Raw genomic sequence first — 16,110 nt, 5'->3', positions numbered from 1 at the left:
TTGTTTCTTTCATCTGTTGTATTTTAACTGAAGGATCCTTAAAAACTTTTAAGCATTTTAAGTGTTCTGGTAAGTGTTCAGCAAGGCTTTTGACACTGTCTCCCATCACATCCTTGTAGGTAAACCCAGGAAGTGTGGGGTAGATGAGTGGATGGTGAGATGGATTGAGAACTGGCTGGATGGCCGAGCTCAGAGGGTTGTGGTGAATGGCGCAGAGTCAAGATGGAGGCCTGTAGCTAGTAGTGTCCCCCAGGGGTCAGTCCTGGGTCCAGTCTTGTTCAATGTATTCATCAATGACCTGGATGAAGGGACAGAGTGCACCCTCAGCAAGTTTGCTGATGATACTAAACTGGAAGGAGTGGCTGACACACCAGAAGGCTGTGCTGCCATTCAGAGGGACCTGGACAGGCTGGAGAGGTGGGCGGAGAGGAACCTCCTGAAGTTCCACAAAGGCAAGTGCAAGGTCCTGCACCTAGGCAGGAATAATCCCACGCAGCAGTACAGGCTGGGGCTTGACCTGCTGGAAAGTAGCTCTGCCGAGAAGGACCTGGGAGTCCTGGTGGACAAGTGAAGCATGAGCCAGCAATGTGCCCTTGTGGCCAAGGAGGCCAATGGTCTCCTGGGGTGCATTAGGCAGAGTGTTGCCAGCAGGTGGAGGGAGGTGATCCTGCCCCTCTCCTCAGCCCTGGGGAGGCCTCACCTGGAGTACTGTGTCCAGTGCTGGGCTCCACAGTACAAGAGAGACGTGGCACTCCTGGAGAGAGTCCAGCGGAGGGCAACAAAGATGATGAAGGGACTGGAGCATCTCTCCTCTGAAGAAAGGCTGCGAGAGCTGGGCCTGCTCAGTCTGGAGAAGAGAAGACTGAGAGGCGATCTGATCAACTTGTATAAGTATCTGAAGGGGGAGCCTCAAGAGGATGAGGCCAGCCTCTTCTCCGTGGTGCCCAGCAACAGGACAAGAGGCAAGGGGCAGAAACTGAACCACAGGAAGTTCCACCTAAACCTGAGAAAAAACTTCTTGACTGTGAGGGTGACAGAGCACGGGCACAGGTTGCCCAGAGAAGTAGTGGAGTCTCCTTCCCTGGAGATATTCAAAACCTGTCTGGATCCTGGGCAATATGCTCTAGGTGACCCCTGCTTGAGCAGGGAGGTTGGACTAGATGATCTCCAGAGGTCCCTTCCAACCTCAGCCATTCTGTGATTCTGTGAAGAAATGGAAAGATACCACTAGATGGCATTTTTAATCTAGTTTTTACAGCTATTCACTTTCAGACCCTATCCTAAATATAAGGCCTTGTGTTTTTTCAGTCTTGACAAATATTACATACATAATATTACAGTCTTGATCATATTACAAGTTAGGCTAAGTCTTGTTGAAGTAATTAAGATTCAGCTGCTACTCTTCTTTCAAGACAGTTGTTAAAAGATAAATAAGTATAGTACACGTTTCAGAATTTGAATAACCTTGAGAGAGGAACTTTGCTGAGTATTGTTTAGACAGAGGTCTGTGCAGAGGAAAAGAGTTCAGAACAGAAGCAGAGAATATGAGGTTTCAGCAAATCCTCAAAAAGCACTCATACATAGCACAGGTATTTGGCCCTATGAAAAGCCTTTGAAGGGAACATTTGTGTCAGAGGTGCTAGCTAAAATACTCTTAGCTAAGACTTCAGACAAGCAAACTGCTATTAGTTACTTGATTCCTATGGTCTTACACAATGTAACACTCCTGTAAATTGATGGTCATGTCTGTATACAGAGACACCAAATTTTAGCTCAGATCAAAAGTGGTGATAATAGTTGTTTGTACTTGCATAGTTACTATCCTCTGAGGGTCACAAAGCGTATTGTAAATACAGTATACACACTCTCAAGTTCATTATCCTCATCTCACGGATAACAAGATAAGATAGTGTTGGTAAAAGGAATCAAGGAGTTCTTGCTATGAGGCTCTCAAGTTAACTGTATTTCAGCCAACATATTAACAAGTCAAGATTTTACATATAGAATACAAATGAACATGAGCTCTTATTCTGAAGGATATCATTACTGGGAGAACTTTGCTAAATGAAAAAGAATCATCAAGTGAGGCTTTTCATGTTACCCCTTCTGAAAAATAGCTTAGATTGGTGATTTGTAGTCTTGTGGGGAATAGTTTTATCATTATCAGTTTTGCTATGTTCTTTCTGGAGGACTATATTTTTAGTCATAGGGAAAAGATAGCACACTAAGATTTAATCTAATTGAATACTGTATCTTCATTACACTGATTATATTCTTCCTTGACTATACAATCAAATTTGGTATTTCATATAATATTTTATATTTCATCCTATAATCTGAAAATAAGTGAAGTGCATTAACTTGTAAAATGTAGCATAAAGGTTTAAGATCATGTAAAAATTACATATTTGTGCTTTTTTAAATTAGAACATCAGCATTTCAAGAGGAAGCAAGGAATACAAAATATTTCCTATTATCACTAAATTTTATTTCACCATAGTAAGATGTATCATATTCTTTAATCACACAACTGAAAAACAGTAAATAAGAAAAATTATTTGTAAAAGAAGCTGTAAATATCTCCCAGAAACTCTGAATACCTTGTAGGATTCAACTTTTGAAGCTCTTTACAATAGCTAAGCTTTTACAATAACCTTGTGAGCCAAATATTATCCTTATGTTGTTGATGAGTAAACCACACTTAGAGAAGCTTAAGTAATGTGGTCAAGGTCACAGAATTCTGTGGACAAATAAGATTATTAGACCAAGTGGTTGTAGTTGGGAAGAAAGTGGACATACAAGTGAAATACAAGTCCTTCACTGTAGAATAAGGAAAGGAATCCAAACAGCCCCTTGCCCTGTGATTTTACTAATTAGGCTTTAACTTCTGCTTGAGAGACTCTGAAGGAGCAGAAACCTACTTAATTCTTAGCATTAAAGGAAAAAAAAAAAATTGAAAATCTTGAGAAAGGACCTGCCATGGTGATATATGCACTAATACAGCATCAGTAATGATGGTTTGATTAAGTTTCTTAATGCATCCTTAAAACTGATCTATATAAACATATTATAAACTATGTATGTATATGAAGTATAAACATATAGTGTGATACCACTTATCGTATAGTTGCGACCATGATAGCATTTTAATTCACACGTGAGAGGGTTAAGAATTATCTGAATTTACATATACTATAGCATGTCAGGGTTGTGACATTGGAGGAAAGGCATCAAATCATTCCTTGATCTGAGACAGATGCATTGGTGACTTGCTTAAATCCTATTGGCTGAAGATACCAAGCAGTGTTTCTCTCCGAAGAGTACAAGGGGAGGGAAAAAACCCAACAACAACAAAAAACTGCTGTGGAAAGTGGTCTCTTCCTCCCCTTTCCCTCCATTGAGGTTGGGAGAAGTAGGCTGCTTCAAAATAAAGAGAGAGGAGATACATACATGATTTTAAAACCTTATTTATTTCATTTGTTAAATATGAAGGATTTTTCTGCAATACCTGTTTGCATTACTAGCCAGATTACATTCGTAATAGTTAAAATCATTGCATTTTGTAATGAATTTCCATTTCCTGTAGCATTTTGGGTGTAAGAATCTCAAATCTAAGCAATGCTGAATTAGCCTTCACAACATCCCTGTGAGATATCCTCATTTTAGAGAGGAGGAATCTGAGGAATGGAAAGGTTTAGTACAGTGTGCCTGAAAAACTATAGAAGAGTTGAGTCTAGAATCCTGGTCTTCTATTCTCCCTTTCTGTAAAGATTTGCCCATAATAGCTATTTCTCTCCTCTTCCCTTTTTTTTTCTGCTTTCTTTTAAATTGTACAGCTTTGAAGGCTGGTAATCTAAGGGTAAGGTGGTAATCTAAGGTTGGGTAAGCTGATAAAAAAACATTAAGACATCAGCAATTCCTATGTGAAGTTACACAGAGTAAGCAAAACACTTGAAGCCCAGAATTAATTTAAACCACTTAAACTGTGAATAGTTACAGCTAACATCGCAGTATTTATTCCTGGGCAAAACAGAAGTCTGAAGAATTGTCACCAAAGCAGCAGAAGCAGTAATAATACTAAAGCATGGCTTTTCTGAAAGAACTTTCTTTTGAGGAGGTAAAAGTACTCAGGACTGATGAAACCTCATATCTATAGAGAACGTCCCTGACCTGCTTGCCGTAACTAGGAAATGGTTTGTACAGCAGCGCCCATTCAGTGCAGGTGATTTTTATCCATGTCAGTTCCTTAAAGCAAATGTCTACAATCTTTAGGAAAAAAAAAAACTGTATTGCAGGGCAAAGCATGTAGCTGAGGTAGAATTTGAACAATATCACGATAGCTACAAAATATATACCTGAATTGCTATAGACATTCTTTTCAACTAAAAGTAACGAGGACATTATAATTATGCATGCTGCACGGGCTAAGAATGAATGTTCAAACAATACTATGTAATAAAATGGCCTGCTTGTAAATTGTGAGAACATTTACATTATATTTATTTTAATTGATTTGAATCAATTATAGCATCATAGAACAGTAACTTTAAAACATGTGTGGCCATTTTTGTACCAGTGCTCATTGGAGGTAACGAACACCTTTTTCTTTAGTGCTACTGAAGCACGCTGTTAAGTGTCAAAAGTCAGAAAGAATACAGTGAAAGAAATTAACTCAGGGCACCTCAGCAAATCAGAGATGCTAGCAAGCAAGAAAAAAAATATATGAGAAGTCAGCAGGAAGATTTAAGCCTAATTTGTCTATTAAAATTCTTGATTATTATTTCATCATATATTAAATTAGACAATTAGAAGTTGTGGTAATCAGTACTAATAGATCATTATCATTTCTTATTTTATGTTATTAAATGTGATCCATTTTATATTATTAAATAGGATTTTAATTTCTTCTTAATATTTTAGTTCCGGGTCCTGGAGAGCACTCCAGATTACTCAGCTATCCCTTCCATTTAAAAAGAGTTTTAGTTAAAAAGATCTCATTATTATGTTTTCAAAAGAGTGAGTCTGATTCAAGTAAAATATAAAAATCAGGAGATGATTTCTCCTCCAAGTACAAAGTGTTCACAGAAACGGCTATCTTGTGTGCTCCATGAGGGGGAGATCTGAAGACCAGAGTTTGTTTCTGGTCTCAGATGTGGAAGCTCTTGGATATTTCAGGGCCATTATCAGTTTTCTTCATCAGGCCTTGAAGGAAGCTCGAACTACTCTCCCCCTAAGAGGCTGAGGGGGGCGAAAATTATTCACCATTTGGATCCTCTGGTCTTCCTCACTGGTGAAGAGAAGAGTTCGGAATTTCTCCAGCTGTAAATTCATGTGAAATAACTTACTGCTTAAAGGAGAAATTGATATCAATGTCTTTGAAAAAGGACCAAAGGAAAGCATTCAGTACTTTACAGTCTGTCAACAGTACAGGTTAAAGCAAAGATCCTAGAGGGTATTAATAGGAGAAATAGAAGCCCTCTGATTATTAAAGTATTCACAGCCTAACTTGCCCCCTCTGCAAAATGATACAGTCACTGCCTTTAATCCAAGGTTGAATCCTACAAAAACTGGGAGAATATCAGAAGTTTACCTGTTTCTCAGAAATCCTGATGGGTTCTTTCAGCACTATCCATGTTACACTCTCATTAAGAGGCGGTGTTGTCAAGGAACCAGGATATGTCCAATAATCTAGACTCAAAGGCAGGAGACATTTGGGGTTGAAGCTTCTAAATTGAGCTTTTGTCCCCTGGAAAAAATTGATACTTTAAATTTCTTTCTTTCTTCTTTCATGTGCATGTTAAAGGAGTCTAAAAAATGGCGAGGCGGGGGGGGAGGAGAAGCAAACCTGTGGTGGCTTGACTGCCTCATAACGGTTGGTATCTAAGGGTAGCATGAAGATAGAATAAGGAAAACATTACACACTGTAGTGTGGCAAGTACGACCTCTATTGCTAGCTTCCTAGGCTTTGAGAGGTCTTACCGCATTGCCTCATTGAGAGGTCTTGCTGCATTGAAAAAAGCGCTCAGCTTTTTTCACAAAAGGTCCAAAAACAGTGTATGAAATATTTTGTGTATAACGTCCAGTGTGAGTTGTAGATAATAACATGTGACCCTAAGTAAGGAGTGGCAGGACTCTGACTTGTTACTTGCTATTGTCTATGCCTTCCATCTACTTCAGTAGACAGTTTGAAATTATGAAAGACTTGGCCCAAGACAGTCATTGTCTGCTGAGACAAATACTAGCTTTAAAGTAAAACATGCAAGTCTAGAAGCAGAGCACGATGGATCAATCAAAAAACCAGTAGAAGGAGCCCAAACAATACTTTGACAGGTGCTGTGTCTAAAGTGATTGCCTTCAAGGCTATCACAGTCCAGGGCAAGATTTTTCAACCTGTGGTTGTATTCAGGAATATCTTCAAGGTATTTAGTCACTCACATTAAGAACACTGTCCAACTGTCTGTAAAATTGCTCACAAGGAACAGAATGAGCATATTATTCCCAGCGACAGACCTGCAGACCTTCCATCACTACAACTGAGGGATAACACTTTCTTTCCTATAAGTGGAGGACATCACTTTTATTAAATATCAAAATACAGTCAAATGTATCTACATGTTGCATTTAACAATTGCTTTTACTTCTCATCTTTCTTATGCATATATAAGAGGAACAAGGAATAATATGCCTAAATATGTCTATTCAAGTATTACATACAGTTTATTTTGCCTTATTAGGACTCATGCGTGTGACAGAGTGCATTAACCCCATGTAAATCAAAAAATTAACGTGGTGGTGGTCTGTCTAATCGATCTGAGCTTCAACAAATGCAGCAGGTAGCCTTCAGCAAAGCTCTCAGGCATATCTGATTAAAGGCTACCTTTAGGTCTCACTGTGGAAGGGCAGACTAGCTCTTGCTCCCTGACAGAGCTTTCCAGTAGAATTAAGCTGGACAACCAGCTTTGACTTATTCAAGGCTAGGCTTGATGGAAACAGATTTTGCTGAGTGGAAGAGCTGAACCTGAAGGGTCATGGAGCTTTTGATTTTAGACAGTCCAGGAAAGGTAGAACCTCAGAATGACTAAATGGGGTCAGCGTAGCATTGGGAAGCATTTGAGGATAGAAAAATCAGCCAAAATTTGGCGAGGAAGGGAATGGAGGCATTGGACAGGGAGGATACAATTTCAGTGATGTTCTATTGATGGCAGGATTTATGGTGGGCAGTTTTCTCTTTTTATTGTTTGCGTCTCAGACATGTACATGAGCTTAATATTTAAAGGATATTCCAGAAAGAAAAAATAAGAGCTTAAAACTTACTTTAAATTTTACCATGTAAAAAGCATCAGTGAGTCTGTTCATATTGGCGTGTTCTTTCCCAATCTAAAATAGCAATGCACAGATTAAGTGACTATAATTATGTTAGAAAATTAGGTAGAAAATTATTTTCTTATCTGAATCTCAAAATTCCTACTAAAGTAGATTTAACAACAATTTGCAAAGAGTTATTGCTTCCAATCAAGTCATCTGTTTTTGCTAATCACCTCTTAAATATGTGGCTTGGTTCTCAAACATTTGACAGTACGATGCTTTTCATCATGTAAATATGCTATTTTTGAGATTCTTACCTCCAAGAAAACACCAACTACTGCCAAGCCATCTGGGGCGGCTGCTGCTTCTCCAAATGTTGCATATTTTCTGGCATTCCAGTGAACTAAGTGGAGCTTTAAAAGAGAGTAAGAAATAGGAACAAATTAAAGATAAAAGCCTTCAACATAGGTTGCCTCATGTTTAGCAGGCAGTAACACCAATTGGTAACAGAATATAAGCTTTGCTTGAAGGCATATTTGGGAAGATTAGCAAGTTCTAAATCAGTCTTTTGGATCAGTTAGTAAGCATAGGCAGGCACTAAGCAAAGAGATCTTTTAAATCAATCTTAATTTGAAACAAATCAGGTGTTAAATGATTCTGTGATCTAGCTAACTTCCATGATAGGGGCCTTCAGCCCATGAAGTGCTGTGCTCCACTCCTCATTGGTGGACTATGGGATGTTACCCTATCGTACAATTTGGGATAGACCTTTCTGGGAAGCGCCAGTATTTGGTTCTAGCTTTGCAGAAAATTCTCAAGAGCCCCCAAAAGAAGCCATTTCTAAGCTATGTATAGCAGCAGCATGGTCATTTTGGATCGTGGTCATCAATTTAACTGTGTCGGGTAATGGAGTTACTCTGTGCTTTTCAGCATCATGTTTGTGAATGTCCTTTCCATCTACACAAACAGAAGGGTGCAACGGATGGTGTTCAGCAGACTAAACTAGGCAGTAGAGGGCTGTTAGACATAGAAGCAGTGCTTTCTGGGAGGAAAGCAGCTAAACCATGGGACTAGCTGCATCTTGCTGAACTGAGTAAGAAAGATGATTGAAAACCTTGGAGAAAGGGCTGCACTGGGGAGAGAAGTTTGCATTCCAAAGCAGGGCAATCGACAGATGAGCTTGAGTGGGTGAAAGAAAAATCCTCACTCAAGTCTGTGCTGACCTAACCATGGTGAGTGAACATCGGAATCTCAGTGCACTTCCAGTCCCCGCTGCAGACAGTGTTGTGTCAGTGTTTGCATGATTTAATCCCATCTGTAAAAACACATTGTTACCTCTGAGGGAAAAGGTTTGCCGTCAATTGTGTGCTCCGATCCCTGACTGTGCTTTGTCCCCCAGTGAAAGTGAAACTGCTTTAGCCGAAAGGGATTCTCAAAGGGACCACCACTGATTGCTAAGCAGAAATGAAGAAGAAAATAAAGATTATATATTCTGGCTTTTTAACTTCCTGTTACTAAAAACTAATTGGTATAACAGTGAAAAAACAGCAGCTTCTCCAGTTGCCAATACAAAAGGATGCATCATCCAGACATGTAGAAGGGTAAGATCTCTTCATGGAGAACACCTGAATTTGCAGAAAAAGTTATATTGAAAAGAAACATTTTGAGTAGCTACTTGTTCAGAATTTCACAACATTTGTTTTGCTTTTGAAAGAGTAGATTTGACCTGTGAAGCTCTAGTAGCTTTGTTACAGTTTTACCCTTCCTATTTAACTTACAGAAAAGTAAACTAATTTGTGTATTTAAAAAAAAATCATAATAGAACTTTTGTGCATCTAAAATTTTTTGCCAGTGCTACATGGAATTTTGTGCAAAAGAGCATTGATATCTCAAACATCAAGTAGATAATTCAGCCAAGTATTTCCTCTTCAGAATGCTTTCCTTCCAATAGAAATTCTCTATATTTTGTTTCCTTTAAATACACGATCCTGTAAAATAATAGCTTGGACTTGACATAACACCATTCAGAGGGTCTCAAATCACCTTCTAAAGGTGGGCAAATGCTACACAGAAAGTTTATACATCATTTAGAAATAACACTTAACAAGAACAGATGATGCATATGTGTAAGAAGCTACCTATAGAAGATATTTTATCAGTGTATCAGTAGTTCTCTTGTGCTTTTATGGGACATTAGAAAATCAATAAAATTCTGTCCAACAGACATGAAAATCTAATCATCTAGATCTTTAAGAAATATTTAAATTGGACATAATATTGGTAAAACACTTTTCTATCCTCTGTGCAGACCATGGCATTATATTCATTCAAAAACCTTTAGACTTGAGGCATGCACTGTACCACCACATACGCATAGTTCCAGCTGGCCTTTGTGCAAGAAATGGTCTTGGCAAAACAAAGCTCTTTCGTTCAGCAAAGCATACCACAAGTTACTTAATTTTGTTAATTAATACTGCATACTGGAGTGTGTCACTTCTTTCAAAAAATCTAGTTCTGATGGGGTACTGTCAGAAGTCTGTTATATCATTTATGCAGATCTGTGAGTCACTAGATCTATTTCAATGGAACTAAAAACACTTTAATCCAGTTTTACAATCCTAGCAGTCGTCTTCCTTGAAGTGTCACAAGGCTTCTCCACGGTACAGAAAGGGCAGAGGTCTTCATTCCTGCCTATGCTCTAAGACTGCCTGCTTTTGCTCCCATGTCTTTATCTGGAGGAGCAATGTACAGTGCTCTTAAACAAAACTTCTGAAACTGTGTAAGGTTCACTGTTATGTAGGTAGAGTCCAGCCTGGAATGAAAGTAGTAAGCAAGTTAAGATAATACTTCCAGATACATTTTACAAATTTTATAGGATGACATGCCACGCTTACGAATCTTATGTAGTAAATTCTGGGAAATGTACATGCATAGTCTTCCTCTCAAATTCAGTAAATATCCTTGAAGAGTGACTATTCATTTGGGCTGTTTAAGTTCATTCAAGAGGAGACATTTTAGAACCGAATGACTAGAATTTTAACCCTCAGCCATGGCAGCTTTGAGATTATTTCAAAGGGTTACCAGTCCCTTCCCAGAAAGTAATTTTGACTGTCTATTATATCCTATTTATCTGGAGTCAATGAACATAACCAAATGGAAAGTGAAAATCAATTGATAACAGGTTAAAATAAAAACTCATTAGTAGGAAGTCCTGTTTTAAATGCACTCTTCCATTTATCAGCTACCAGTTTTTATAGTCTCCAGTTCATCTTAATGCTATTTTTTAGTATAGATGTAAAAGCAAAATCTTCCATGAGGTAGCATTAACAGAATCAATCACTTAAATCATTTATATTCACTCTGCCAAGAGCTAAAAGAGGCAAGAATAATGTAACTGCAGATGTAGCAGCTTGTATATGTTGCACTCAAATCAGGATTAGCTGAACACTATAATTTCTGAAGAAGCCATACTGCTATGGGGCAGTAAGGAAAGAAGAAAACAGTGCGAGATAATAATCAGTGACTGGTCTAGATACAAATAGGCCTGGTGCAGTATGATTATGATGACTATGCTAAATGATCTGATACCTGTTGATCCTACTCTTTTCCCTTCCCCTGTGCATGGAAACTAGGCAATAAGCCAGAGTGAGCTGGGACATGCTAGTATCTCTGATTTGGATGACCATGGAAACAGGATTGTGAGGAGTTTAGATACCTACCTTGCATGCTGGATGGGGTCTGGGAGTGCTAGAGAGCTGCAGGGATGCTATCTAGCAAACTGACTATTCCTATTTTGAAGGAAGCACTGCAAACAAACTTCAGAGGGTCCTGCTGCAAGTTCTTCCTCATGCAGAAACACTATTCTATTATGTAACATAAAGCATTGCTAGAGAGACTCAAGACAAAAAGAAAGCTCAGTAAAACAAAATAAAAGGTTCTGGTTACATACCTTGTCCTAAGTTAAAAATACACATAGCATAAAATATACTTCACAGGATGTACTTAATTGTTTCTCCTTACTAAGCCACGAAATGGTATTCTGAGTTACTTGTCTGTGTGTGCTAGTCTCACCTGTCTTGTCATCGGTGTCTTCAAACTCAACCATAACTGAATGGCCATTGTTGGAGATGTTGAGAGATGTACATGATTCATAGGAGATAATAAGCGGCTTCAGACTAGGGTCATAAACTGCTTTTGCAGAAACTATATCAATAGGTGATTGACGGTTCCCTTGGGCAATAGGATAAGATTTGTACCACTCAGCGGGTCCTTCAAAACCAAAGAAAGGAAAGCACTGTTATTTTCTTCCTGCTGTACACAAAATAAGCATTACAGGTTTTCACGAGGCTTGAAGGGAAGCTTGCCGAGCAGGAGCTACTTAGAAGTCTGGCATCCAAGGAGCTGACTTAAAATCTAAAGATGGTGTATTTTTTAGTAGCACAGTCAGCAACTAGATGGAAGATTCAGATATGTTTTACAAGACATACTGAGGAAACTACAACACATCTACAGACCCAGATCTTTGGTTACTTATGCCACTAGTTTTCATGTCAAGTTGGTAATTACACTGGAAGGACTTCAGATATCTTCACAAGATGAGTGTGTGTAAACACTTGCATGAACACACATATGCATGCACACCCACAGAAAGAGCATTTACTTCTTCCTGGATAAGACAGTGTAAAAGCTCCAGTGATTCAAATTAGATGCAGATGACTCAATCTTTCAGCTACTGATTATGTAGTTATTTTTAAATCCATTTTATGACTGCAGTAAGTCTTTGAGGCAGCTTCATCCTTCACTCATGCCCATTACGGTATCTTTCTACCCAGAATGATCAGTACAATGTGATTAACATTTTTGGGCTGCGTGACCACAATAGAGTGGGGTGAAAGACCAATTTAATCATATAGCTCCCTTGCCAGAACTGGAACATTCTCATACAGTTTGAGATAACAAAACCATATCTGGTTCAGAGAATTGTTTATTGTGACCAATTCTCTTGTTCTACTTTTGTATTGTGCTGCAAAAAGCCATTCAATTTCTCTACTGCTAACATTCAGAAAGTTTTTAACAGTAACAATTTCACTTTAAGATTCACAATAAGCACATTTTAACTGTAGCATTCTCACATAGTTTCACAAGTGGAAATTTTTTCATCAAGCACAGATTGAAGCTAAGCCCCTGCTTGAATCTAAGCAAGAAAAAATATGATCTATTACATTTTTACTTATCTTTGGCATGTATAGAAGAGTTAAGCATATAAAGTAATACCTTTTCCTTTTCTCAGCCTGCTTATAAAGCAGATTTGGGTGTTAAGTTCTGTTGCACAAGCTTAGACAATAATTTGTCTTTTCCTAAGCTTTGCAGTAATATATATGACTTTATTAGTGCCTAAACACATAACACTGTCTACCAGAACTGTTCACTGAGTGTTCAAGCTTCCTTTTGGATATATAGCAACTAAAGTAATTGCTGTCAAAGAGTGAGGAAGAGACTGGCTCCTGAAGGCTATGCAAACCCTATCTTGTCAGGTGACATTAGTCATTCATCCATCAGAGAATGCTCTGCAAAGGATACAAATGCTGTACCAAATTACTGTAGGAAACTTCCAGTAGCTTCATAAATTCTCTCACTTTCTGACACACATTCTTGGAGATGGGAAACAAAGAAAGAGAATGACTAAATTAAAAACACTGTCAAATCAGAAAGGGGAGTTTGTTCAATAAAAGACATCTGATGCTGTTCTGTACAATTCATGGATATTCTAGAAGTTTATAACATACTTCTGTGGAAGCCTAGATATCATATCTCAACAGCTGTACAGGATCAGATCTGTTACTGCTCTTCTAAGTCTTCTTTAGACAGAAGAATTGTTTTGAGAGAGATAAACACAGTTAAGTCATTTTCATAGCATCTTTTTGGAAAAGGACACATCTCTAGTATCTGCAGTACTGCTTGATTGCAGAACACTGATTACATTGCAACAATGCAAAGCAGCAGGCAGAAGTTTGTGCATCTTCTGGTGCCAGTTTCTGCATGCTATTTATTATCAATCAAGTAGTTAATTACCTGCTATATGTATTTGATGTTTGCAGACAGTGAAATGCTGGCAGCTCTGCAGGGCTCAGACAACAGTACTTAAAAGAAAATGAAGAAGCAGGAGGAGGGGGGAAGATAGATGCAGCATGGAAAGGATGTAACCTACCGTCTTCCTGCCCATATCCCCAAAAGTGATGACCAGTCATTACAGAGAAGCTGTGCCCTGCTTTGCTCTCAGCTATTTGCTCAGGGCACTGCTGCTTACCTGCCTTTATAAAGGCTCACCGTGGGATTAGAGTCAGCCTCTTAAAGACACAGAGCAAGTGAAGCAACTCCTGCAGGACGAAAGCGATTTCCTGTTCCCAACTTTGCTGCTGCTACACTTGCTGCTGCTTGCTCTGTATCCTAACTCAGTGTAGGAAAAGGAAAACGTAAAACTCAGGTAACTGATGTCCTAGGACTTAGGAACCGAAGTTGTCTAGGTGGCAACTAGCAAAGTTTTTGTACACAGAGATCAAATGCAGGAAAAAAAAGTAGTGTTTTCCCATTCTCCACCCACAAGCAAGCAACAGCCTATGACCTGCCAAAGAGTGAGCATCAGGGTACAGTAACATGTGCAGATTGTAAAGGGATGTACCCATCTTTCTTGGGTACTCTGCAGGAGAAGCATCTCCTAGCTGTTGCCCTTTCTTTTCTTACACGCTCTCTTCAGCTGCAAAAAAATAATGATGTTACTACTTGATTTGCAATTAAACTTCAGAATAAATACTTAGAAGAAATGGAGAACGTTCTTACCTCAGAAATACTGATTTGTGCTGCCTTTAAACTAAGCAAGACCACACCAGTTATGGATAAACTGACTATTTGATTTTTTTCTCTGTAAATCTAAAGAAACTTTTTAAAAGACAAAAAGAAAAGTACTTAGCTCAGGGAACAGGACATGGCAGACTCTAGAGAATGGAGCCAGTTTATGAAATCTCAGTGACCTGGTGTGATCCAGTAGTTGCCAGCATCCTGCTAAACTCATGAAGAAGCTACAGCGAGTTATCCAGTGTGCAGATGTAAAAGCCGTTAAGACATCTTCGTGGCAAGAAAAATGGCTTCTTAGCTGTAATTTTATTAGATCGAAGGGAATGCAGTCTGTCAAGGCTATGTTTTATAAACGTATCATTGATTTTCACAAAAACAATAGCACACACACTTAGGGATTCTCCTATTATGCAGCCAAGAAAATAAAAGAGGCAATAATCAATGAAAGCATTTTAAGCAACTTTTATATTGTTGTGCTACCTTTTAAGAATTCATTTGCTTTTTCAGGAGCTTTCCACAGGAGCCAGATGTGGAACCTTTGAGATGTACTCATGCAAGCTAAACCACTCAATAAGGGATCTAAACTTCTATAAAGGTGTCCACAGAGCAATTTCACAGTGATTTACTCAGATCAACTTCTCAATTTACTTGTGGTAAACGAGCACGATATACTTACACCCCTGAGTAGGCCGGATGGCACTGATACTGCAGGTAGGTCTAGGTGGCTAAAGAGTGCCATACACAGGTACTCAAGGTGACTCAAGTACTGGAAGCAGTATAACTGTGTTGGCATGGGAAGCCATTGGGTTAAAATATTCTGCTGCTTAGTAGGACTCATTAGCTGAAAGAAGATTTGACGCTTCTGGTTCCTATTTTAGCTTGGCTCTGTGCTGGCTTTGTAGACGTACACAGAAATCAGATATGGATAGAGTCAATCTGAGGCAGCTAATCAGTAAAGCTGTTCTAGACCATGGGGGAAAAAAAAAACAAAATTATCAATTTACCAGTGACAAGAAGAAATGGAAGAGGAATTTTGCATCTTAAAAAAGCATTGAACAGATTGGGGAAATTTTGTATTCAAGGCAGAGAATACTGAGCAGTTATTTTCAAGAGAAACTTGAAGACTGAGACTCAGCTTTTGCTCTCAGGGCACAGTGCCACTGAAGTGACCTAATGTCTATATGCATTTGATACCATTCAGCACATAAGTTTTTATCTTGTCATATTCAAAAACATGATGGCTAAATATGTGGCCTTCAAAGGAAGGGCACAGGAGAAAACTGCGACAAGAGAAAGTGTGCTTAAGATATGACAGGAAGTGGACATTTTTTTACAAAATGGAGGTTTAAATAGCTGGATTTAGAAAAAGTGAAAAGGGGAGTGATGATAACTTAAAAGAACAGATAAAAACAGATCGAATACCATTTTAGCTATGAACGATAGCCAGTGTATAGATAGAATGACAGACAGTGTTTAATGCACTCCCTCATCCAATCGGCCTTGTTTCTTTTAGAGGCAAAAATTAAGTTTTCCTTAAAGCTGGGGTGATACTAATGTGTATACAAATATCAGATTATTCTGTAACCCTGATGTCTCTCAATACTAGCTGCCTCTGATAATGCATTTTCACTGATTGTGTCCTCAAAATATTGTTCAAGAATATCACTTAAATAGTTACAGGTAGTAATCATATTCTGGTCTTATTTTCACTGGCTTAAATCAGAGATAATTACATCACACTCATAAAGTCAAACTTACAGAAGCAAAAGAACAGAGTGGCAGATGCTTAAAAGTTACATGTCTCCAACGCTGAGTCAGTACTCGTGATTTTCACAAATTTCCCAAGGGCTCGAACTACATCTTAAAATTTGTCTGCTTAGCAGTGAATGACAGGAAGACATAATTCCATCTACCACAGTGAAACATTCCAGGCTGCTTTCAAGAATAATTCTA

At 38.5% G+C, this 16,110-nt stretch overlaps 1 protein-coding gene across 1 annotated transcript; it reads right to left on the bottom strand.

Moving 5' to 3' along the window:
- Positions 1-366: 366 nt before the first annotated feature.
- Positions 367-14,236, bottom strand: CA7 (carbonic anhydrase 7). Its single transcript, XM_009674727.2, has 7 exons — positions 13,514-14,236; positions 11,377-11,574; positions 8,641-8,759; positions 7,623-7,718; positions 7,315-7,377; positions 5,591-5,746; positions 367-5,319 (listed from the first exon to the last, which is right to left on the bottom strand). Exons 1-7 carry the CDS (start codon positions 13,551-13,553, stop codon positions 5,197-5,199), a joined length of 795 nt encoding a protein of 264 aa, XP_009673022.2. The 5' UTR covers positions 13,554-14,236; the 3' UTR covers positions 367-5,196.
- Positions 14,237-16,110: the final 1,874 nt, after the last annotated feature.

Source organism: Struthio camelus, chromosome 10 (assembly GCF_040807025.1).
Source record: "Struthio camelus isolate bStrCam1 chromosome 10, bStrCam1.hap1, whole genome shotgun sequence".
In the NCBI taxonomy this organism is placed as follows: domain Eukaryota; kingdom Metazoa; phylum Chordata; class Aves; order Struthioniformes; family Struthionidae; genus Struthio; species Struthio camelus.
Note: the sequence above shows the minus strand (reverse complement) of the source record. Positions and strands in the feature narration are given on the sequence as shown.